General features: G+C 36.5%; 1 protein-coding gene across 2 annotated transcripts in view; it reads left to right on the forward strand.

Moving 5' to 3' along the window:
- The first annotated feature begins 1,202 nt into the window (after positions 1-1,202).
- Positions 1,203-25,384, forward strand: part of LOC150110363 (intraflagellar transport protein 54-like) — a 236,646-nt gene continuing 212,464 nt past the window's right edge. For both annotated transcript variants that reach the window (XM_090399066.1, XM_090399075.1), the window contains exon 1: positions 1,203-1,455. In XM_090399066.1, the coding sequence (XP_090255192.1) occupies positions 1,318-1,455 (138 nt within the window). In that variant the 5' untranslated portion in view covers positions 1,203-1,317. The remainder of the gene's footprint in view (positions 1,456-25,384) is intronic.

The raw sequence follows: 25,384 nt of genomic DNA on the forward strand, positions 1-25,384 counted from the left end.
TATACGGAAACTACTGATTTTTGCGAAGAACTGAAAAGTTCGTCTACAATGGTGTAGACGAACTTTTCAGAACGCCATTACTGTACACTTGAAGACCGGAAAAAGTCATATGGTCCGGCTATCATGGTACACCTTGTTCTGTACCGACTGTATACACAGAGTTTGGTGGGAGCGCCAAACTCTCTGAAGCAATAAACCCAACTTGCCTTGTGAACACAACTCAAAGTTCTAGACGTGGTATCCTGGTGTGGGGCATGACGGTACTGATGGGCCCCCCTGATATTGCTGGAAGTTTGGGTGTCCTCCAAGAAATATCTGAACATTGTTGCCAATGAAGTCTATCCTGCAATGCTGACTATTTATTCATCAAGTGACGGTTGTTTCATGGACAACAATGCTATTGTCGATCGCAAGAATTGTTCAGCAGCATGACAGCGACTTCCATCATCTTCCCTGAGCACCACAATGCCCATATCTGATCCCAATTGCGAACTTATGGGACATGTTAGAAAAACAGATCAGGGTGAAAAGTCCTCTTCCGTCTGAGCCAGTTAAAGGACTGTCTGAAGAACGCATGGTATGTTTTAGACATAGATGCAGTCCGATAACTTGTGGAATCTATGCCATCTCGTATGTTTGATATAATTCGGAGTGTAAAGGAAGTCCAACACGGTCTTAAATAAAAGTTTCTAATTCATTGGCCGGTATGTTTAATTCCATTTAATCATCATCTGGCACTCGGTCTCACACGGAGATACACCTGGAAACTCGGGTTTTCATCCCTCAGAAGAAGCAAACTGGCCCCGTGAACGCAAGGATAAATACTTAACTCCCCACGAGAGGGGTTCATATCATCCTAAAGAGACTAGGAAGAAAAGGGGGTAAACTCCATACGAAGAAATACATAAATCATCTGGCACTTCGTTTCCTTTGCATTTCGGCTGCTGTAATCAGTATATTTTGTTTTAAAATGAAAATCTCGTGAATTTTAAGAGCCAAAGTACTTTGAATTTTTAAACTATGTTACTTTAAAATCGCTATTTCTGAGAAGAGCCGTTAAGGAAGAAAATTCTCATTTTAAAAGTGTAACTGTGTATTGAAATTTGGAATATAATTAACGATCTTGAGTGTAGCAAAGGCGTATGGGTAAAATTCTTTCTTTGAAAATAGCAGTGGCGAAATGTCGTCTGCAAGGAGTTTGCTGTTAGTTGTGAAGAAGAATGAGTGTGTATTTAAATACAATGTAGTATACGTATAATAATACCATAAACTCACTTGTTGGAGAGGTTATTGTTAACGATAAGGAGAAAAAGTGTAATGGCTGCTTCTAATGTTGATATTGCAGTTATCAAAAAGACGCAAGAAAAATTGGGATGTGTTATCAAAAAACCGCCTCTACAAGAAAAATTCCTGAAAAAACCTCCATTCAGGTTTCTACATGACATTATTACTAATGTAAGCTAATATGATTTTGTGTAAAGTGTGTGTTAAATAATTTAGAATATCTAGTTATTCTAAAACAGTAAAAAGTTGCAATTTATTTTACATAATGCTTGTCTGTCATGTTTGTCATGAATGCAATAATCACCATAACAACCTGATAACACAGCGAAATACTTGAATGCATTTGACCTTCACATATATCCTTTTTCATGTTATATTGAAAAAATGATTCTTATAAATGTAATTGCCTAGAATTTTGAATGCCTGAAATATTAGTACATAGTTGAAGTTGCATCGTTGAAATTGCACGCATTCCTCGTATTATCAGTCCTAAGGTCTGGCACTTGAACAAGAGTTTTTTTTTTTTTTTTTTTTAATTCCATATTGCATTAACCTTCCATGATCAATGCATGGAAAGTGGTAATAGCAAATATCAGTGGGGAAAGGAATGAAGTTGCTAAGTCAATGAGTGAATGAATGAATTTAAAGAAAGCTTATTATAATATGCAAATATAGCAGATATTGTGACTAGTTTGGGTTTCCTGCATTTCCTAATAATACTGCCTAGACATATGTCATACTTGACAAGAAATTATAGTACTGTTTTCCTTATTTTATCAGATGTAACAAACAAAAGGGTATTATATGAATTAGTTGCTTCTATGTAGATATAGAAAATAATTTGACACATGAAATTTCTAGGTTAAAACATATTGAACAGTTGATGCAGGAATTGGGGGAAAAAGTTGTGAAATATGCAGAAAAACATACAGAATAAGGAAATTAAGCAGAAAAGGGTAAAATATGGAAGTAAAATAGCACAATGTCAGTAAGTATTAATAATAAGATAAGTCATGCAGAACGTGTGGAAAGGATATAACATCGTATGGAGCTTCACTGTTTGAGCTTTCAAAAAATTAAGAATGTGGTAAATGCAGTCGAAAAATGAAAAAGAGATTTCTAAGATATGATGGCACTGAATTATGAAGCTGGACTTCAGTAGCAATTGATTCATTGATCAGGATGTGCAGAAGAAATGGGTGTGAAGTGACTTTGATAGTAGAGTAGAAAGGACTTGTATAAGAGGGATGGCATGCACTGAAATGAATTTGACATCAGGAGCCTAAAGAAATTATTTATTGAAGTGAGACAATGCAGAGAGTCGGAAAAACTAGATAATCATAGAAGAAATGGTAAGAATGTGTAAGTGCATCTAAAGTACGCAGGTGTAATAATAATATGAATATCATTGAGTGAGCATGGTTATGAATTTTATGGAAGCCCATACGTTTGAGTATGTGTGGATAAGAAAGCTACCGAACCAGGCCAGCATGCAAACAGCAGATTCAAGTATATGAAAAGCTAGAAGATAAATTTTTGTCTGTATAAATGCTGGGAATATCAGGGATAAAGGGACTGAGTTTGTTGCTTTGTGAATACATTACAGCCTAAGATTGTTGGCATTAGTGAAACCTAATTCTCAGAGTTAGATGTAGTAACTGGAATTCAGTATAAAAGTTAAAGAGGACATAAGAGAAAGGAGAGGAAGGGAGTGGTTCTAAAGGATGTTAGTTGACTTTGACTCTATTTAGGATAGAAACTTATGAAAGCAATAATAGTAATAATGTGTGCCACCATAATAAAATATACAGTGAAGTATTGTTGCAGATTTGCAGTTCAGTTGCTGGTAATGATAAATTGCATCATCAAATTATTCTGATGGATACAAAATGGATAAATTAAATCACCCACAATGATTACCTAGTTATTAATTGTGCAGTAGAGAAAACTCATAAGATGGAGAATTTATTGAGTTGTGAGACAACTTTCTCAAGTAGCATATGAAAGAAAGAACTGGGTGTCAGAGTTGACTTTAATCTTTAATTTAATCATGGAAAGGGTTCCAGTTAAGGATGTGGCTGTTTTGCTACCAGTTGGTAACAGTTCCAATTAGGAAAGGGTATGTGCTAAATTACAAAGAATGCTATGTTTAGTCCCATGGTATTAATTACTTAATGGGAAGAATATCATCAGTGCACAAGAAGCGGTGAACAGATGCTTAAATGCATGTGCCTAGAATTCAGAGAAGAAATAGGTTGGAGTGAGATAAATGTGCAGTCTTTTTAACCGAGAGATCAATAATTAATCTCACTAACAAAAGGATTATCCTGAGAATAAGGCAGAAAAGAGTTATAAAATATGATACATATTTATTTATTGTATATTGTATTGTATACAATATACAATAAATATTGCATATTTATTGTATATTTTTTATTAACATGCTGTAAGTAAAAAAAAAGAAAGAAAGAAAGTGAAACAGTAACTTTACTAAATGCAGATGGTATACTTGTTTATGAAGCAGATGCAATTGTAATGGATCAACTTAGTGTGTGCAACATGGAGCACAGTGCTACCACTTCATTGGATAATAAGAGAGGTGTATGAGGAGGAGGTTCTAGAGTTGCATAACCTGAATAAGTATTTGGCAATAGGACAGATGTGATATCAACATGTATGCTAAAGAAATGTTCATCTGAACTGGTTAGGACTTTGACCTGGTTGTATAATTTGAGACTTATATTAAGAACATATTGCTAGCTATACTGAACTAAAGTTTAATGTACATTTAAGGCATGTATAGAAGTTATCCCTTTCCACCTTTTGTTTTTACATTGATCTTACTAACAAAAGGTACCCTATAGCACATTTAGTATTATGGATAGACCAAGGGTTAAATACTGGGAATTCTGTTCTAGAGACCAAACATGAAACTTTTTAAGCTGTACCAAGTCTCCAGTAAGCAAAGTAGGGCTCTTATCCAATTTCCATATGAAAATCATCTAGATTTGATCTTCTTCTTCTTCTGCAGCTTCTCCCACTTAAGTGGGGTTACTGTTGATAATGAGTCTCCTCCACACCCTTCTCTTGGGTGTGGAGGAGACTTGGGCTGTCACCACATCCAAGTTCTTCATCCTCAAGTCCTCTTCTACCAGCTCCCTCCATCTCTTCTTTGGCCACCCATGCTTCCTCCTTCCTTGCACATCCATCTGCATGACTCTTCTTCCCACATATTCTTCCTCCCTCCTCATCACATGATCAAACCATCTCAATCTTCGCTCCTAAGTTCATAACTTTCACTGTTCCCCCTCACATAGTCATTTCTCAGATGATCCTTTCTGGTCACACCACACATCCACCTAAGCATTCTCATCTCTGCTACCTCCATCCTGCTGATGTTATTTTTCCTTAGGGCCACAGTTTCTATAGCATATGTCATATCTGGCCTCACTACTGTCCTATAGATTTTGCCTTTCAGATTGATTGGCACCCTCTTATCGCATAACACTAGCCATCTTCATCCAGTTCCTCCAACCCGCTTGTATCCTGCATCCCACTTCCTTCTCAGCTCCTCCATCTTCTTCCACTGTTGAACCTAAGTATAAAGTTCCTCACCTTCCTGATGACATTTCCTTCCAGCTCCAGATCTATCTCCTGGCCACTACCACCCAGTGTGCAACACATATACTCTGTCTTACTTCTGCTCAGTCTCATACTCTCTTCCAGTACTTTTCTCCATCTTTCCAGTTTAGTTCCCGCTTCTTCTCTTGAATCTGCACACAGCAAGATGTCATCTGCATACAACATTGTCCAAGGTGCATCTTCTCTCACCTCCTCTGTCACCACCTCCATCACAATATTAAACAGAAACACCCTTGATGCAAGCCAACTGTTACTTGCAAACTTTCTGTCAGTCCCAGACAGGTCCGAACACTTGTCTTCACATTTCCATACATCTCCCGCACCAACCTGACATATTTCTCTGGAACCTTCTTCTCCCTCAGACACCTCCAGACTTCTTGCCTTGGCACTCTATCATATGCTTTCTCCAGATCAATAAATGCCAGATGTAGCTCCTGTTGTTTTTCTCGAACCTTTTCCATCATCTGCCGTAAGCCAAAGATAGCATCTGTTGTTGATCTACCAGGCATTGTTGGATCCTTCTTCGTCTTAATCTACCTTGGATCCGACATGTTATTTACTATAATGTTCTTAACAAAATAGAAGGTTGCTAGTTGATTTCTAATTCAAATATAAAGAAAATTTATATTTAAAGACTGCGCCACTTTATATCTGAATTAGTTCAACAATTGAAGATAAACCAACTCACAACTATCTCTTTATTTATTTACTATAATGTTCTTAACAAAATAGAAGGTTGCTAGTTGATTTCTAATTCAAATATAAAGAAAATTTATATTTAAAGACTGCGCCACTTTATATCTGAATTAGTTCAACAATTGAAGATAAACCAACTCACAACTATCTCTCCTTTTAGGTGTTAATATTATATATACTGGCCGAGTATATTTAACTTATTTATCACTCCCGCTTTGGTTTGAATATTTTATGAATGGTGCAGTAAAAGAGATTCAGGCAAAATACAACTTTTGATTAACAAAAACAAACATTTAATTTTAGAATCACAAATTTTACACTTAACTTCAAATCACTAATTAAGTTATTAGAAACACTTCAGCCTTCCTGGCAATACAGTGATACAAACTCAGACAATGGTAATTCTGCTATCTCTATTACAGTTTTCTCACAGTTCCTTAAGTTCCAAATACAATAAAATCATAGTAACACCACTTTACAAGCAAACACTTTTAAATTTACACTTTAGCTAATCTTCACAATAGTTACAGTGAACATAGGGAAATTCTAGGATGAAACTCACACACTTCTCTGTATAGGAATATTAATGGTTGGAATAATCTTGCTGCTAATCTTCTATCTTCATCAACTTATACACAAACACTTTTTATATCCGTAAACACTTTTAACAATAAACGGCACTCATTAAAATAAATCTTCTAAGCTTTAACTGAATTAATCATCGGTCACAATACACATAAACAAACGTTCTGGCATGAAATACTGCTGATCACTTATGAATTAAGGCAATACACAATAATTCCTTAACTTGAGGTTTTACATGCACAGTTGTTCACTCTTCTGGCATTTTATTAATTCTTTAGACACTACAATTCCAAACACAACTATCGGTAAACTTCAATTTTATACAGCCTCTACTATATGCTAATAACTCTGTGCTTTGCTTCAAGGTTCTGTGTCCTTGAAAGGTTGTCCCTGAAATTGAATCTCAACTCAAAATCGCTAGTCTATTTAGTAGTCACTCAGCTGTCTTCCGTAGCTATAATTGTTATTCTACAATTTATTAGCTAACCGCCTCTCGACTAGTAGACTTTATTAGCTGCTTGAGTGACTTGCTGACTCGCTATTATCGCACTGTGATTCCCGAATGCCGAATGCTCCGATTCCAACCTAATGCCAATCCTCTCCTTTCTCTCTCTAATCTCTCTCTTAATTAATTCATATAATTTCAGTGTTCATCGCTTATATATCTGTTCTTCCTGCCTACATTATTCTCGTGAATTCTTTGACTAAAACTCTTTTCAATAAACCTTCTCCTCACGTGGTGTTCCAAAAACGTGCTCACTATCTAACATACGTTTCCATGACAACCAAACAAAATATAATAAAATTGAGCTATTGCATAATTGTTAAACTTGTACAAACAGGAATAAATAGAGAATATTTACATTTCAAATAATGTGCAGTTAAATTATCAAATACAAGTTCTTATAATATTAACATAGTAATAAATAAAATAGCTTAATAATATTTAATACAGTCTTTTCATTATTAATACATATATCCTTGAATAAATAATTAAATATTAGACAAAATTAAGGTAGTTAAATGAATATTAAATTATAAAATAAGTTATTTACATTAAATAATGTTTACAAGTCTAGCCTTTGTGATGGAAGATCATGTTGGATTCTGAAACAAATAATAATTACTCCAATCTCTATATAATCAGAATCCAACAGCATGAAGCCAAATTGTTCCTTTGCAATCTTTACCTCCTTCCTCAATCTTCCATCAAGAACCCTTTCTAGGATTTTCATTGTGTGGGACATCAACTTTATTCCTCTATAATTTTTACAGTCTTGTGCATCCCCTTTACCCTTGTAGATGGGGACAAGAGTACTCTCCCTCCATTCCTCGGGTATATTTTCCTGTTGGCAAACTTTCATGAACAGGTCCTACAGCAGGTCGATTTCCTCCCCCCCCTAGTGCCTTCCATGCCTCCACCGGAATTTTGTCGGGGGCCCACCAACTTTCCATTCCTCATCCTCTTCATGGCCTCCGTCACTTCCACTCTACTGATGTTCTGCATCATTCCCCCTCAAAAGGCTGCCCATCTTCTCTGTGAGTCCTTGCATTTTCCTCATTCAAAAGTCCCTCAAAGTATATTCAATTTCCATATGAAAATCATCTAGATTTGATATATATATCAAATGTGTGAGATAAAGGTGTCATAAAATTCAAATGCCGTTATCGTTATCAAGCCTACCTGGAAATGTGCTGAGAGAGAAAAAACTAACTTGTATGTGGATGTTTAATTGTCTCTGTTCACTCTCATCAATCAGATCTTTACTCATATTGATTGACAAATTTCTTAGGAAAGACCATGGGAAATGTCATGGAGAGATAGATACCTCTTTTGGCAAAGATTGTTCCATTGATGAATTTTACAAACTATTTGAAATAAATTAAAGATGCCAAGAAATTATATTCTTGGTTTAATCCTTTATCCAAGTTTAAGCAAATGAAGTTTGCATGTGAACTATTTTCATGACTGGGCTACTTGTATATACAAGCTAAGATTAGAAATAGATGTTTGAAAGTATTGCATTTGGTTATACTATAAATTAGAGATGACAAATTATATTCTTGATTTAATCCTCTATCCAAGTGTAACAAATAAAGTTTGCAAAGCCGAAATTACTCGGATCCAGAATAATTTAATAATAAGGTGATATATCTTTACACTATTTGTATCAGGTAACCGAAAAGTTTGTGTTTTCATTTTCATTTTCATAATAAAAATTGAATAGCTGCAGAAATTTTCAAAACATGTTTTATTCATTAAAATTAAGTACCTTCACAATTTACAACTCTTTCCCCAATGAGATACAAGTTTGTTAATTCCACTTTTATAAAATGCTTTGTCTTTAGAAGTAATAAACCTAGCAAATGAGTATCATAGGTTCAATTCCTATCAACGATGTGAGGAGCTTAAGGATCTTTCTCAGCCATAGCCAAGTTAGCTGGTCTTGGGAGTGGACAGCAGGGTTCCTCCCCCCCCCCCCCCCAGTTTATCTGGGATTTTTCCTCCCACAAGCAGGCAAACCAGCTTGAGAACACACAGGCTACTGTCATTGGATTATAGTACTTAATCACTCAGAGGGCTCATCCTAAAGCACAAATCTTTTCACGGATAAGTTTTGCATTGTCCTGTAGGAAAAGGACTTTCTTCTGATTAACTAGTCTTGGCTGATTCTGAGGTAATGCATCCTACACATGCTTGAGTTGCATTGAGTGGATCTTGGTCAGGTCATAATTGTTTGACCTGCAGTGAGAAACTTATAGTGGACCATAATGGCTCCAGTCCACCACACACAAAGCATAGTCTTCTGGGGATGAAGCAGTGCCTTTGAAGTGTGCAGTACTTGATCGTTTAGTGACAACCAATGATAAGTTGGCTTCCTGTTAGAGTACAAGATCCATTTTTCATTATAAGTTAGCAAGTAAGCTAAAAATGGCTTGTTTTTATGACATGAAACAAGTGGCAACAAGTTTCAACAGTGGCACATAATTCTTCATTATCAGTAATGGAGGATCTTCCTGAACGTGCCGCATCTTCAAGTGATTCATCACCAGAAACAGATTTTTTAAACCGTTTCTGCACAGTATGTTCTACTATCGCATTTTTATAGCCTATCCTTATGGGATGCTTCTGAAGCATTCGAACTGAGTTTAAATTCATAAAGCAAACGATCCCAAATTACACTAGGTTCAAGTGACATTTTAAAAGGGTTCAAAGTAACACCAAGTTAGAGCACACTGATTGACTGATGCGTATCTGTGCCTTACAGATATGCATCAGTCAATCACACATAAAAATTGCACTCTGCAAACCACTACAAAATAAAACAAGTTATTGCAGCAAACTTTACCGAAAACTGCGTGAACTTTTTGGTTACCTGATATATGGGAAATATATGGCTTTTAGATTATTTCAACACTGGTATTTCTTCTGGGTCTGGCTTCCATCGATGACACCTCAATAAAGGTCAAAACTGGTCTGTGTAGTGGCCCTTCTCATAATGCATAGCATTCATTATACACATCCAAAAGAATGTTTTGCATTAAGGCAAAGTGATGCAAAATCATTAGCCTCTATATACTGGGTGTTCCAGAATTAGCCATCTATTTCAGTGAAATGGGATGAATTTTTTTAAAAACTCTTGTTTATTGATGTTTATCGTGTATAATGTGTTATAAATGTAAAAATTTCAAAATTATTTCATAATTTTATTTTCAACTCCTTTCAGAACCCTAAAATCGTAATAATGAATATACAAGATACAGGGAAAGCAGACAAATCTATTAAAAACTCTCATAATTTCATGTTTATTACTTAATTATGATACAAAAACAGATAGATTTAAATCATAAGTCAAATCCTTATTGAGCACTTTGAACATGTGCTCCATCTGTATCCCTGTAAATTTCAAATCTATCTTTAGTGTTGTGAAACATTTTGAAGCATTTCAGGTGATATGTCCTGCACTGCCAACTGAATGCATTCTTTAAGTTTAGCTAAACTGTTGATCTTTTGGCAATAAACCTTTGTTTTTATGAAACCCCATTCAAAAAAATCCAGGAGTGTCAAATGCGGAGACCAAGGTCGAGGTCCTCTATGTCCACCCGATTCAGAAATTGTCTGCTGAGGTGTTCTCAGACAATTAGTGCATAAGGACATGGTGCTCCATCTTGTTGAAACACAACATTATCAAGAATGCCATCATCAAGAAGCTGTGGTTCGAGAAACTGCTGAAGCATTTCAAGGTGGATGTACCTGTTACAGATGCTTCCCAAAAGAAGAATGGGCTATAACTTTTGGAGAGTCTCTTTTGCCATTGTATAACTTCAGATGGTTTTTCATTAGACCAGATATGACAATTGTGTCAATTGAGATTGACTTTACACATGTATGTAAAGTCGCCTCATCACTTAATAATATGTTATCCAGTAATCTGTTTTCGATCTGATCCAGAAATTCTGCACACCTTCTGCTCAATTTGGATAATTCTCTTCATTTAGGGCATGCAGTACTTGAATGTGATAAGCCTATTTCATCTGTGTCGAATGCAAGATTCTGTGAACTGTTGTCTTGGATATGTTGAGTCTTTGACTGGCTTCCTTAGCTGATGTTGGTTCATCCTCGAACAATTGTCATACTCCATTGATACTGTTACGTGCTCTGTCCTTGAGCATCTTCTTCCCACCTTGTTGTGTATGGATCGAGTTCTTTTAAATTTGTTCACAAGTTCACGAATTGCTTTGTCTGTACGATCGGTTCTGTGAAATTTTCTTGTAAATCTTTCTCTGATTTCATTACATCGCACTTCTTTGATATGGGATGTTACAACAAAGATGTGTTTTTGTGTATTCATTATTAGGGTTAGGGTTCTGAAAGGAAATGAAAATAAAATTATGAAATAATATAGAAATTTTTGCATTTATAACAAATATTAAACATGATAAACATTAATAAACATGAGTTTTTAAAAAATTCTTCCCATTTCACTGAAATAGATAGCTAATTCTGGTACACCCTATACAAGCAACTCAGATACTTCATGTACAAAGTTTTCACTTACATTTGGATAAAGGATTAAACCAATAATATAATTTCATGCCATCTTTAATGTACAATAAAACCAAGGGGGAAAAAAAAAACTTTCAACATCGGTCTCTGATCCAGAGTAATTTAATAATAAGGTGATACATCTTTTCACTACTTGTATATAGGAAGACTTCTGCATCACTTCAACCATGGTATCCCTTTTACTACTTTATATGGAAAATGAGTCATGCATTGACTCAACCTAAGTATCTTCCTGGGTCTGACTCCCATTGATGAGACTTCAATAAAGGGTCAGATAGGTTTGGGTAGTGACCCTTTATATGCATATATGCACAGCAATATACATATTGAAAAGGAAGAGGACTTTAAATTATGTGATACTAAGTCATATAATAAAGCCAACAGCCTCGAAACAAAAATATATTTTCTTGTTAAGTATAACATGTTTGTAACTGATGTAACAAAGTTGTAGTTATGCAGTCATATCTGTAAGGTATACAGATGATAAACATTCCTTGAACTTAGATCATTTATATTATATGTTGAAAGTAAAGATGCCAAGAAATATAATTTTTTGGTATCTTTAATTTAATTTAGATCATTTATAGACACTTACATTAAGCAGCAATCAATCATTAACCAAGTTGCAGTTATACATATCAGGTATGCAGCTGATACACAGTCAATAAATTTAGATCATTATTTAAATTAAGGGGATATTAAATCCCGCATTGTTTTAAAACCAGATAAGAAACTCAAAGATCAGAATCAAAGAGTTTCATGCCGAATATAGTAAACTATAAAAATATCGGCAACTACTAGCGTAAGCTAAAGCATGTAGTCCAAAGTACATAGTACAAACTAGGGCAACTCATAGCAAAGTGGGAAAAATTCTGATAGCTATTCTTAGTATTTCCCATAATGTAAAACCCATCTCCTAAGAGATGTATGATGTTATACATCATAGTGGGAGGTCACTACCCAGACCGGTTTCGATCTTTATTGAGATCTCATCAGTGAGTGGCTAGACCAAATTAATACCAAGGGTATAGCAAAAAAGAACTTATATACTTTGCTATATGAGTTGTCAATAAGGTGCACCCATTAAATTACATAACTATAAAGAGCCAATAGGCTTCATTTGAGATTTCAATAAAGATCAAAACCAGTCTGGGTAGTGACCTCCCACCATAATGTATAACATCATACATCTCCTAGGAGATGGGTTTTACATTATGGGAAATACTAAGAATAGTGATCAGAATTTTCCCCACCTTTGCTATGAGTTGCCCTAGTTTGTACTACGTACTTTGGACTACGTGCTTTAGCTTATGCTAGTAGTCGCCGATATTTTTATAGTTTACTATATTCGGCATGAAACTCTTTGATTCCGATCTTTGAGTTTCTTATTCGGTTTTAAAACAATGTGGGATATAATATCCCCTTAATTTAAATAATGTTTACATTGCTAAGATGAAGCCTATTGGCTCTTTATAGTTATGTAAATTTAGATCATTTATGGAGACTATGTTATATGTTAAACAGCAGTAAATCTCCCCCCCCCCCCAAGTGACAACAGGCCTATCTCATGCATATTGCTGAATTGTCATACCTCATATTGCCAAAAACAAATAAAAACATGCTCTTGTCTGATGACAATCCAGGAAGATTTGCCTCTGACTGTATAACAAATCTTCAGACTACTGTGATTATTATTTTCTGACACCTCCACGAAGCCCAAAGACTCATCGAGGGAGGATGCCTACCCTATAGCTCTCCGTTTCTACCGCCTAATCCACCAACTGCAGCAACATTTTTGCCTGTAAATTGCATGTATTTCCAAGGCTGATTTGTCTGTATGAAAAACCCAAGTTTCTGGGAGGAAAAAACCTGCTACCTCTGTATGAAATCGGCTAACTCAACTTCAATTGAAATAAACCCATATAAAGATTCTTCTTGTCACAACAAGAATCAAACTTAAGCCTTTTCCAATTGAAGGGTGCAATGTATCATTATTCTTCCAATTGCGCTATGGAGCTGCTTTTTTATTTTCTTATGATTTTAAGAAAACTTGCATTTAATTTTGGTTTTTGAAAACTGTTAATTGGCATTATGCTTTATTTTCATTTTCATGTCCATTGACTATAAAGTCACAGATAAACATGTAATTTGTTTTTAAAATTTTGATTTTGTGTGTGTGTTGTGCCCTTTATGTTCTCCTTGTCATTTTTATTTTATTTTATCATCATAATTATAATTTTATTAAACAATTGAGAGCTTGCATTTTGATAAATGAAACACATGCTTATGAATTTTATGGAACTGGCAGAAGAATTAGAGGAGCATCATGGCAACATAATTGGTATTATTGAAACAAAGAAGATAAAATCAGATGACATTCTTCTAAATGCAGGGTGTACAGAGTAGAGTGCCAGAGGAGTGTTTGCCTGGTGGAACAATAGCATGGCACTAGCAGTGAAGAGGGGTGAAAATATGGAGGAGATGACACTAATTGTTAGGACGAATGACCTGAGAGATAGTGGGAATCATGCAGTGCAAGATTTGAGGTTGATGTTAGAGATTGTGCAGCAGAAATGTGTTCAAGGAAAGCATGTTGCCCTAGTATGATAATGCAGAATGGGGGAGAAGAGCAGAATAACAAATGAGATGATAGTGAGAATGTGTAGGAAAAGAGGTCTGGAATATGTGGATGTATGGAGTACCTTTGAGGAGAGAAAAGAGTTGCACACAAGAGATGGATTACATTTGAATGCAGAGGGGGGGGGGTAGCCATTTGGAGAGATTGCTGTTTTCTGGGATTGAGTGTATCAGGACAGGGAAACTAGAATTGCACAGGTGGAATGTAGCAGGCATGGCCTTGTGGAGATAGTGGCTTGAGAAATGAGGGGCTGGTACACTATATTACAGAGCCAGGTGACGTATGAGGGGAGTAATAATGGCTATACAAATACTAGAAGCATCAGAAATAAAGAAAATGAATTTGTGGCATTGATTGACTCAACTCCAAAGGTTGTTGGTATCGGTGAAACTTGGTTAACGATGTTCTAATAGGGATAGAAATTGAAGGGTGTAGAATATTTCAGCAGGATAGGGAGGATAAAAATGGTGATAAAGTGTTCCTTCTCAGGGTGGAGATAACACTAATGGCTTTGAGAGTATGTGGTGGGTGTGAGATAGATGTTTATACAACAAGATATTTAGTGGGATGTCACTACAGATCAGTGAATAAGGAGAAGGGACACAAGGATCAAGAGTTTTGGATTTGGTTATAGCATCAGAGGATCTGATTGTGACTGCGATATCATATTGCCCCCCCCCCCCGCCCCCAAATGGTGAGAGTGACCATGTAGGACTTGACTTGGAGGAGAATGAATAAGCAGGTGGAGGTATCAAAACAGAAGAATTTATGTGGAATTTTAAGGCAGTCAACTACAACTAGCAGACTTAGAAATTACCTTGTAATCAGTGCAATGGTTGAAAGAATTTAGAGGAAGAGGAATCATTAGTACATGGGAGATACTTAAGAAAAATTTGTTAACAACAATGGCAGATTGTATACCTTAAGTGAAGAAGATAAAGTAATGTGGAGTCAAATGGATGACAAGAAAAATTAAAGAGGAACTGCAGAATAAAAAGAGATTATGGAAGGCATATAAAGAGAGAGGTGGAGAACAGTTGCATGAAGAATATAGTGCTCAGGAAAGGAAAGTGACTAGTATTATTGTAAGGAGAGAAAAATTAGAATATGAGAGGAGACTAGTGTGGCAATCCAAGGAAAATCCCAAGGAGTTTTTTTATATGGCAAAGAGGGAAAATGATAGTGGGTGGATTACCTTGCTGGATGGAGATGGGAAATGGGTGACCAAAGCCAATGACATAGTTGAACTATTTAATGATCACTTTATTAGAATGTTTCATTCTGATACTGCAGACTGTTCCTAGAAGGATAATGGGTGATGAAGTGTTAAAATGAAGAGGATGTATTCCAAATACTGAGTATGCTAAATAAGGCAGGGGCCTAGATGGAATTTCACCATGTGTTTTTTGGGAATGTGCCATGGAACTGACTGTGCCATTAACTTGGCTCTTTAATGAAAGTCTTGCAATGGGACAGGCTCCTTCCAGGAGCCTGTCCCATTGCAAGACTGCAGCGTTTAGTGGATAGAAGACAAAAGGGGAATGATCTGATGACAATGAGTGGAAGGAGAGTAAAATAGCCATTGCATAAGGGTGGCAGTAGAATGGAGATATCAAACTATAGGCCTGTTTGCATTTTTTCTGTAGTTGTTAATATTTTGGAGAAATTAGTAAGAGCTTATATACAGAATTGAATAGATGAGGACAATATTATTTATGCAAGCCAGCATAGATTTGTTAAAGGATGCTCTTGTTTTTATAAACCTTTTATAATAGAGTAACAAGAGCAATGGATGAGGGTAATTTTTTTACAATTTTTTGGAATTTTTAAAGGCATTTGATAGTGTGCCACACGACAAGTTGATTTTTGAGTTGTAACATATAGGTTTGGATATCAGTTTAGTGGATGAGATTGGTGATTGTTTCTCTGATAGATATCAGAGAGTTTTATGTGAGGGAGCAGGAAGATTACAAGTGAAGTTCTACAGGGTTCAGTACTGGGACCATTGCTGTTCAATTTTTATGTCAATGATATTGCCACAGGACTACAGGGAAATGTTTGCAGATGATGTGAAGCTTGGGAGGACTATTAGTAATAGTGCTGATGTTTTGGGTCTTTAAAGGTAGACAAACAAATGGGGATGTCAGTTTAATGCAACTTAATGTAGGTTTCAAATTTTGGGATCCACAGATGGGAACTTCATACTCATTGGGGTTATACTGGAAGAAGTGAAGCAAGCAAAGGATCTCAGGTACATATTGCAAGGGTTGTGAAGACATCCCAGAGAATTGCTGCAATGAACACTGAACATTGCAGCAATGTTCAGAACACTGACCGTGATAGATAAAAGTGTGGTGATCCCATTGCATGAAGCTTTGATCAGGCCACATTCGGATTTCTGTGCTCAGCTCTGTTACTAGGATTTGAAGGGAATGCAGTAACCTTGGAGAAGGTGCAGAGACGGATAAAGAAAATGATATTAGGACTGTACAGTGTTGATTATGACTGTACTATGCTGAGAACAGACTGCGGGCATGCAGACTGCAGTGTTTAGTGGATAGAAGACAAAAGGGGGATGATTTGATGACAATGAGACTTTGTGCTGATGACCCAACAGAAGGCTGTACTAAGGAAAAGTTGGAAGAAACTTTTGAGTTATGAGTGAAGGTTATTGATATAATGGAAAAAAAGTAAAGTTGATCCTTGTTGGGAAACTGAATAGCAGAGTAGGAAATGAATACCAGTTATACAGAAATATATTGGGAAAATCTGAAGAAAAGGACAGAGCTAATAATGGTAAGTATCAGGTGGATTTCTGTTCAGGACAAGGACTAGTCATCATTAATACCATGTTCCAACAAACATGGGTACAAATTTACATGGAGGGAATATACAAAGGAATATGAAAATTTTCATTCACTATGAGAATTAATGTTGATGGTGATATCTTCACACTGGTTCAGGACAAGAGTATACCGAAGATTTGAAATCGGGAGTGATTACCATTTAGTTTTGAGCAGGATAAAATTATATTTTGATGATTCATAGTATAGGTTCGGTGTAGTGGTGAGACAGTTGTAGGTGTCCTCCCATGATGAGTCTTCGGACTCCTTGGAGGTGTCAGGAATAATAATAATAATAATAATGTTATACTAAAAAGAAAAGTATGCAAGAAAGTTCTGCTGCACATGAAAGATGAGCAGCTCTTAGAGATGAACTGCATGCTCAAAAACACAAATATTATTCAAGAAAAAAACGTGTCTGAAAACAACCAAACCTTGGAGATTCAGTGGTAGAACCTGAAGAAAACATTGACTGCTTGCTTGCTTCAGCTAGAGGCATGTGGTGAAGTTGTCTGCAAGGATGGCAAATCAGAATTCCTTAATAGATTGTATATTATTATTATTATGTGACACCTCCAGGGAGTCCAAAGACTCATTGAGGGAAGGCACCTACTCTACAACTCTCTGTCTCCACCACTGCGGATCTGAACCTGCAATGTTGCAGTTTGTATTCTCTCAGAGCACATGTTGATTTAATTGCAAAAAACCACTGCTAACCAGGCTAGCAAGAGGCAGTCCTGGAAAATAAAAAAAAAAAAAATCAGTGGTTTCTTGCAAGTAAATCAACATGTGCTCGGAGAGAATACACATAAAAATGTAAGAAAGGAAATTGCTACATAAAAATTGCTAAAGAGAAGTCATGGAAAAACTGATAAGAATATATACTACTAGGGGATGCTATGCCCCCTGCTGGTACCTATGATCCCCCCCCTCCCGGACTGGTAGGCCAGTTCTCCTTAAATTCTGATGAGTCGAATTTTGAAGACTCGACACTCAGGGTAGCCCTGAGTTTCAAAACGTGACATACAAATGTGACATAAAAAATGCTTATCATTATATATATATATATATATATATATATATATATATATAGGGTAGATAAATATCATGAAGATTGCAAATTTTCTGGAGGCTGTTGAAGGTTAGAAAGGGAGAAAAGAAATACTGGAAAGTCCACTTATTTAGTAACACATCTATTGTACTGTACTTTAAATTAATTCACTCCTGGCATTCAAATGCATTTTAATAATGAAATCCAATCATCAAGCACTCTGTTGATTAATTTTGAACTTCTTTCAAAGTTCAAAATTTAAGAGCTGATCAAATCAGACCTGATAAATAATATACTACTTTGGAAGAAAAGCAGGAAAAGGCCAAAGTATGTGGGTAGATGCCTTTAGTGATTCTGAAAGAAATGCAATATGAAGCTAATTGTAATTACCCCCCCCCCCCAAAAAAAAAAGATAGCACATATCAGAAAGTGATAATGTATTTCCAAAATAAGCATAATCAAACTATATTAGAACTATTCACTGTAGTTGGCTCTTCTGATCAAATACCAGAAAAAAATCCCATAGCATGAACATCATGTTACATGAAATTTAGCATGGTGTTCATGCTATGGGATTTTTATTAAACTAAACTTATTCCAAAATAGGCTGGTGACAACAATTCCGGACTTTCAAAATAGAACACCTTCTCTTCCTCCTTTCCATCTCTCAATAGAGAGTGGTTGGTGATTGGAATTCATTATTGAAATGCATTTGAAAGCTAGGAGTGAATTAAAATACAGTATAATGGATGTGTTACTAAATAAGTGGGCTTTCCACAACGTTTGTCCACTCCATGTATGTTACTGTAATACACTGGTGTCCAAAACCTAAGGGTGAACACTATTTCTGAAGATTACAGCTGCAAATTCAAATGAATCTGCTTGTTGTAATTTGTATAACTGATGATTTCAAGTATGTAGGCTGTTCAATAAGTAATAAGACTATATTTATACAGAAAACAGATTACCTTTAATCGTCATCATTTACATGGTCTTTTTCGAGGTAACTACTGTGAGACGTGATGCATTTGTCCTAACGTTGCGTCCACTTCTTAAACACATGTGAGAGTTTGTTTTTTGAGAGTTCTTTCAAAACCGCCTACGCAGCTTTTACACATACTTTTGTTGCTTTCGAAATGGCGGCCTCTTAGTGGATTCTTGAGCTGAGGAAACAGCCAGAAATCGCACAGTGCGAGATTAGGACTGTATGGAGGGTGTGGTAGGATATCTGTGTTGTTCTTCTGCAAAACATCCACTACAAAACCAGCAATATGTGGCCTTGCATTATCGTGGTGCAATAAGAAGCCATTCTTCAGCAGTGGACACTTCCTTTTGACATGCTTGATGATAATCGCTGCTGTGTTGATCATTGTCTCTGTGATGGACGTTGAAGGTCTTCCCTCACATTCAAGATCTTCCACATTTTGCCTTCCTTCCTTAAAAGTTTTATGCCAGCAAAAAACACTTGCCCTCGACATTGCTTCATCATGGAAAGCTTCGCGTATCATGTTAAAAGTGTATGATGCCGATTTTTGCAAACGCACACAAAATTTAATCACATAACGTTGTTCCAAGGACGCTTCCATTTAGAAGACTGGTCGCACCTTGTAGGCGTGCCGATGAGCACTTGCGTTTAGTAACGTGACACTCTGGCACATCAGCCCATATACGCCATCTATCAACCTCTTTTGTTAATACATACAGCAACATTTCTTTATTCCACAGAAATTAATGTTGTGATGAGTGGTTTTGCCACAGTAAAATTAGTCTTATTACTTATTGAACAGCCCACGTAGATAGTAGATACACATTCAAATTTTTGAATCACGTGCAAAAGGATCACACAGTAGCGCTCAACAGGATAAAAGGCAAAAGGCTGTGCTAAGCAAATTGTGTTTGAGGAAAGCTCTTTTTGTGAAGGAATAAAGTTTCCAACTTGGGTGTCTTCTAATGTCTCAAAGACATCATGTAGATGATTTCATGCAGGGAAGAATTATTGGAAAGCTTGAAAAAGGCTGCAGAATTACTGCTATTACCAGAGAGTTTGGAATCTCTATAGTGTTATATCCAGGCTCTGGTGGGCAGCGTTTCAAACCAATGGAATGTGTTCCTGATGTTTCCTAAGAAGTTGTCCCCCCCCCGCTCTACCATGGAACATGAAGAGAGATTTGTGGTTATAACAACAAAATTTAATCGATTTCAGACAAATTATGGACTCTAACCGTGTTAGAAATAATAATTTTAATTTCCCAATGTTTTGACCTTCATATTAAGGTCATCATCTGGAGTACACACACATACAGAGACAAGCTATATTACATTTCACACACTATGCTAAAGAGACAATGGTTTGATCAACGGTTATTCTACTGGCCTGACCTCTAGTGAAAAATTATATTAAATTGAATTAAAATAAATGAAATAAAATAAAATAACTACATCAAAGTTATATTCTATTTAAGACGGCATCAGAGAAAAATTTTTTCCTATAGATAGTTTTATTACAGCAAAAATGATGTCCTAATTTAACATGAGAATCGTTATGTTAGATTTAAGATTCTGGATTACCTAGTCCTGTTTATAATTAACTCTTAAGAAGAAAGGTTATGTGGGTAGAATATTGCCTTCCATATTCTTTGAATTTTTAGACCATCATTATTGCTAAGATTAGGGTGGTTGATAAGAATTTCATAGGCCTCCTTAAATTTACGTTCATACCACATTTTGGTGTGATGGAAACAGCAGGTGCTTTTAATTTTATGTAAAGTATTCAGGACATGATCAGGCAGGCCAGCTTCACCATAGTTATTAAATTTAATTTGCCATTTATGTTGATTTTGTCTGATAGGGATTGTGCGCCCTGTTTTTCCTATATAGGGCAAATTACAGGTGCAGTGAATACAATATACTCCAGGGTGGGCCAGCGGAGGAAGTGGATCCTTGGATGAGTTGAGTAAGTTTTTTTAATTTTGCAGGAGGTTTAAAGGTGGCTTTAAGGTTGTATTTCTATAGTATTTTATCTGATATCCCTTTAAATTAAATTAGATTTAATGTATGGAATGGTTACAGTTTTATTGTAGTCTAGTTTCTTTTTGTTTTTAAGTGAGGTCTCTTGTGAAGAATTTTGTTGATAGTATTTTTGCTGTATTTTGATTAAAATGGGATGCCATTTTTTAGGAAGGCGTTGCTGATAACTTTAATTCATCTTTAAATGCTTGTTCATTGGAGCAAATCTTCAAAGCCCTATTTTTTTAGTGTGTTAATGACATCTGGTTTTTGTGTTGGGTGGTGGTAGTAGTTTGTGTATATATTTTCTAGTATGTGTAGGTTTCCGATAAACTAAAGGAAAGCAAAATGTAATCGATGCACTGTGGCAGGTCAGCTTGCAAGTTGGCCCATTCAAGCACAAGTACATGGATATCTCAACAGACTGTGACAAGACGTCTGTAAAAAGTAGGCCTATATGCCCAAAGGCCCGTAGTCTGTGTATCTTTATCCACAGCTCATTGTAGAGCACGTTAATGGGCTATTGTACTTTTACAGATGAGTCATTTTAGTCTTTCCTCTGATTCTAGATGACACTTGATCTGTCATGAAAGTTGTACTACTTACCATTGTGAGAATGTTCTTGAAGGAGATACAGAGGTTCTTAGTCATGGTGTGGGATTATGCTTAATGGACATTAAGGCATTATGCTTAATGGACGGACTGAGCTTCTGGTGCTGCAAAAAGGGACTATGACTGGTGAACGATATTGTTACAAAGTTTTTCAATATCATGTCCACTTGTTCCATGGCAGAGAATTCATTTTTATGGATGACAATGCCACACAACGTTGTACATGAGCAATGGAGATATTTCTGGAGACCAAGAATATTAATCAAATCGAGCAGTCAGCATTCTCCCCAGATCTCAACCCCATAGAACACATATGGGATGCAATAGAAAGAATCAAATCAACCAGTAGAACAAGCAGGATTCCGTAAAGGCTTTAACACAATTGATCATATTCATGCAGTAAAACAAATAATAGAAAAAGCAGAAGAAAACCAATTGCCTCTCTGTTATGATAATGTAATAATCAAAACACTCCTGAATCAGGGAGTTCCTGGAGAATATATGGACCTTCTCCAGGAAATATACAGCACTGCAACAATCCAACTTTACGTGAGTAGCCGTAAGGTGTCCAACAAGGAGACTCTCTATCACCCATCTTTACAGCTATCCTTCAAGAAGTATTTAATAATATGAACAAACTTTGGCATACACCTAAGATATGCAGATGATATCATACTTTTTAAGATATCATCTGCAATCACTCCAGAAGACCTTAATATAATGATAGAAGATCTGTATCATGAAAGCAGAAAAGTCGGTCTAAAAATAAACAGAAAAAACTAAAATCATGTTTAATCATAGTTGCTGCTAGAGGGATTCGTTCGTTGAGAGCTCCTGATAAAATAAGTGTTATTTTAAGTTATCATTGACAGATTTGCTTGAATATTACGTAGTTTTGTTTGCTTTGCATATCTTAGTGTGTCTGTTTGTTGGTTTTTGGTGTTTCAATTATTAATTTGATAAAGTACGATAGAAGTGAGTATTGTTCCTGTAAAAAGGAAAATGGCGGCTAGTAATAATGGTTCGCCATCTTTATTCGATACTGTAATATTCAGTGTACTATCTGTGAAATGTATACTTTGCGGAGTGCGGTTGGTGTATGGTTAGATGATAATAAAGGAGTGAATGTGTGTAGAAAATGTAAGGAAAATGAAAAATTAAAGTGTATTTCAGGTCGTGAGTGTGATATTTTTGTCAAACTTCAGAATGAAGAAAATAGTGATATGACAAGAAATGGCGAGGTTGTACCAGAGAACTGTGAGGGCGTGAATGTAGAAAGTGTAAATGATGGTATTAATACAGAGCAAATTAATGGTTTAACAGAAAATAAAAAAGATGAGATAGATGCTATGCGTGAGATCACGTTGTTGAGCAGAGCGATACAAAGAGCAAAGTGGCAGCTAGAGCGTATGAACAAAAGTCTACTGAGTGTACCAGCCAATAATAAAAAGTATGATAGGAAAAATAAGAGTATGAGTGTGAACTTAAACAAAAAGTGCTGTATGGAGATTCGTTAGTAGAGGATTTGACAAAATCGTACCAACCTGGTGCGACCATCAAGGACTTAACTGAGTCTATTAGAGAGCAAAAGGAAAGGGTGAAAGAAATGATTGTTGTGGCAGGTACGAATGATTTGAAAGGAGATAAAATGGAAATGATAGAGGACCTGAATGAATTGTTTGAGGTAGCAAAAGAAAAGAGTGAGAGAGTTAGGATGATTAGTCTTTTGCCACGGTATGACAGTGAAGTGTTTAAAAGGAGGGCCATAATTGCAAATGACTTTAGCATGTGTTATGTATGACAAGTGGTGTGGAATTTGTGGATGTGTGGAGGGAGTTCAATGGGCAAAAGGATCTATATAAGATGGATAGCTTGCATTTGAATGGATTCGGTGTAAGGAGACTTGAAAAAGTGTTGTTGAAAAGTGGATGTGCAAAATCAGGGAAACTAGATTTATTAAGGGGTGGGGGGGGGAGTAGATATGCAGACCTTAGGGAGGTAGTTGAGTGTATGAATGAGTATAATATGCCCGAGCGAATAAGGACAACAAATCAGAATGGGATAGTTAGTATAAGGCATCAAGGTAGGGATGGTGCTAATGGGGGTCTGAAATTCATGTACACTAATGCTAGGAGTATAAGGAACAAGAAGTAAGAATTTTTGGCCATGATTGGCACTTCCAGACCACAGGTTATTGGCATTAGTGAAACATGGTTGACTGTAGCTGATATAGCTAGTGGGATTGAATATGATGGGTATAGTGTGTTCAGGAATGACAGGGAGAATAAAATGGGGGTGGGGAGAGTATTGTTGATGATAACTGATGAGCTGCAGCCAAGGAGAATAGAAATTGAATTGCAGGATAGAGAAAAGAGCACATTTGAGGCCATTTGGTGTGAGATTGTGGCTAGCAAAAAAATATACAATTGGGTGCTGCTATAGACCAAGTGATGGAAAAGATGGTGGAGATAGTATGCACAAGCAAATAGAAGAAATGAGTGGAAGGAGGGTAATTATTATGGGAGATTTCAACTATGTTCGCATTGATTGGAATGAGGAGAGCACACACAGGAGGAAGGAATCGGATTTTATGCGGTTATTAAGGGATAACTCTCCGCAACAGCATGTAATGGAAAATACTAGGGCTCAAAGAGTGCTTGACCTGGTAATTGCATCTGAGGATTTGGCTGTAACAAACATGACCACATTGCCACCAATTAGTGAGAGTGATCATAGGGTCTTGACTTGGGAGGTGTCTAAAGATGTGAAATTTTCAATTAAGACAGGGTACATGTGGAATTATCGGGCTGGAAAGTATGACAATCTTAGGAGTTTGATTGGTTCAGTGCCATGGCATGTAAAACTGCAAAGGCTGGATGTTGACAGTGCATGGGAGGCAGTTAAGAAGTGTTTGCATGAAGCAATGGCTGCCTGTATACCTACGGTCCGAATAATAAATCAAGTAGGGGTTAAATGGATGAATAATACCATTAAGTTTGAGCTGCAAAATAAGAAACAACTATGGGGGGAAATTGAAGGAGAAAGGTGACCGGCAGTCACATGAACGATATAAAGCCCAGGCCGGAAGGTAACGAGTGTGGTAAGAAAAGCAAAAAAGGATTACGAAAGAACATTGATCATTTTGTTTAATTTGAGTCTCAGGTCTGGGTTAGTCCCGAGGAGGGTGGAAAGAGGGGAAAATAGTTCCACTGCATAAAGGAGTTCCAAGACTGCTGTTGTAAATTACCGACCAATTAGCATATCAGGAATCGTTGTCAAGGTCTTGGAGAAATTAGTCAAGAAAAGAATACAGGATTGGATAGATGAAAATGGGATATTGTATTGGGGACAGCATGGTTTTGTGAAGGGTAGATTATGCCTCAGTAACTTGCTCACGTTTTATAACACAGTGATGGCTGAACTGGATAAGGGTAATGGGTTTACAGTGATTCTACTGGACCTTGCAAACGCCTTTGACAGGATACCACATGGAACTCTAATCAGCAATCTGGAGCAGATGGAGATGGATATAGGATTGGTTAGATGGATAGGAGGGTGGTTGATGGATAGATACTAGAGAGTGGTTTATTCAGGAGTTGAGTCCAAAAGACGGCTTGTGACTAGTGGTTTGCTGCAGGGCTCTGTTCTCGGACCACTACTTTTCAATTTGTTCATCAATGATAGGAAAGGATCTAAGGGGAAGTGTTCACCTGTTTGCTGATGATGCAAAGTTGGGTAGAGTAATTGTGAGTGCACAGGATGTCAAAATTTACAGGATGATTTGGATAGTTTGGAGGACTGGGCTAAGGAGAATGGATGTCAATTTAATGTGGAAAAATGTAAGGTTATGCATTTTGGGGTGAAAAGATTAGCCGCAGTATATCACATTGGTGGAACTGTACTCCAGGAAATTGACGAGGCCAGGGATTTGGGAGTGTTGGTGGATAGGGAGTTGAAGT

Source organism: Typopeltis vanoorti, chromosome 1 (genome assembly GCF_054136105.1).
Source record: "Typopeltis vanoorti isolate ZY-2024b chromosome 1, IOZ_Tvanoo_1.0, whole genome shotgun sequence".
NCBI classification, from domain to species: domain Eukaryota; kingdom Metazoa; phylum Arthropoda; class Arachnida; order Uropygi; family Thelyphonidae; genus Typopeltis; species Typopeltis vanoorti.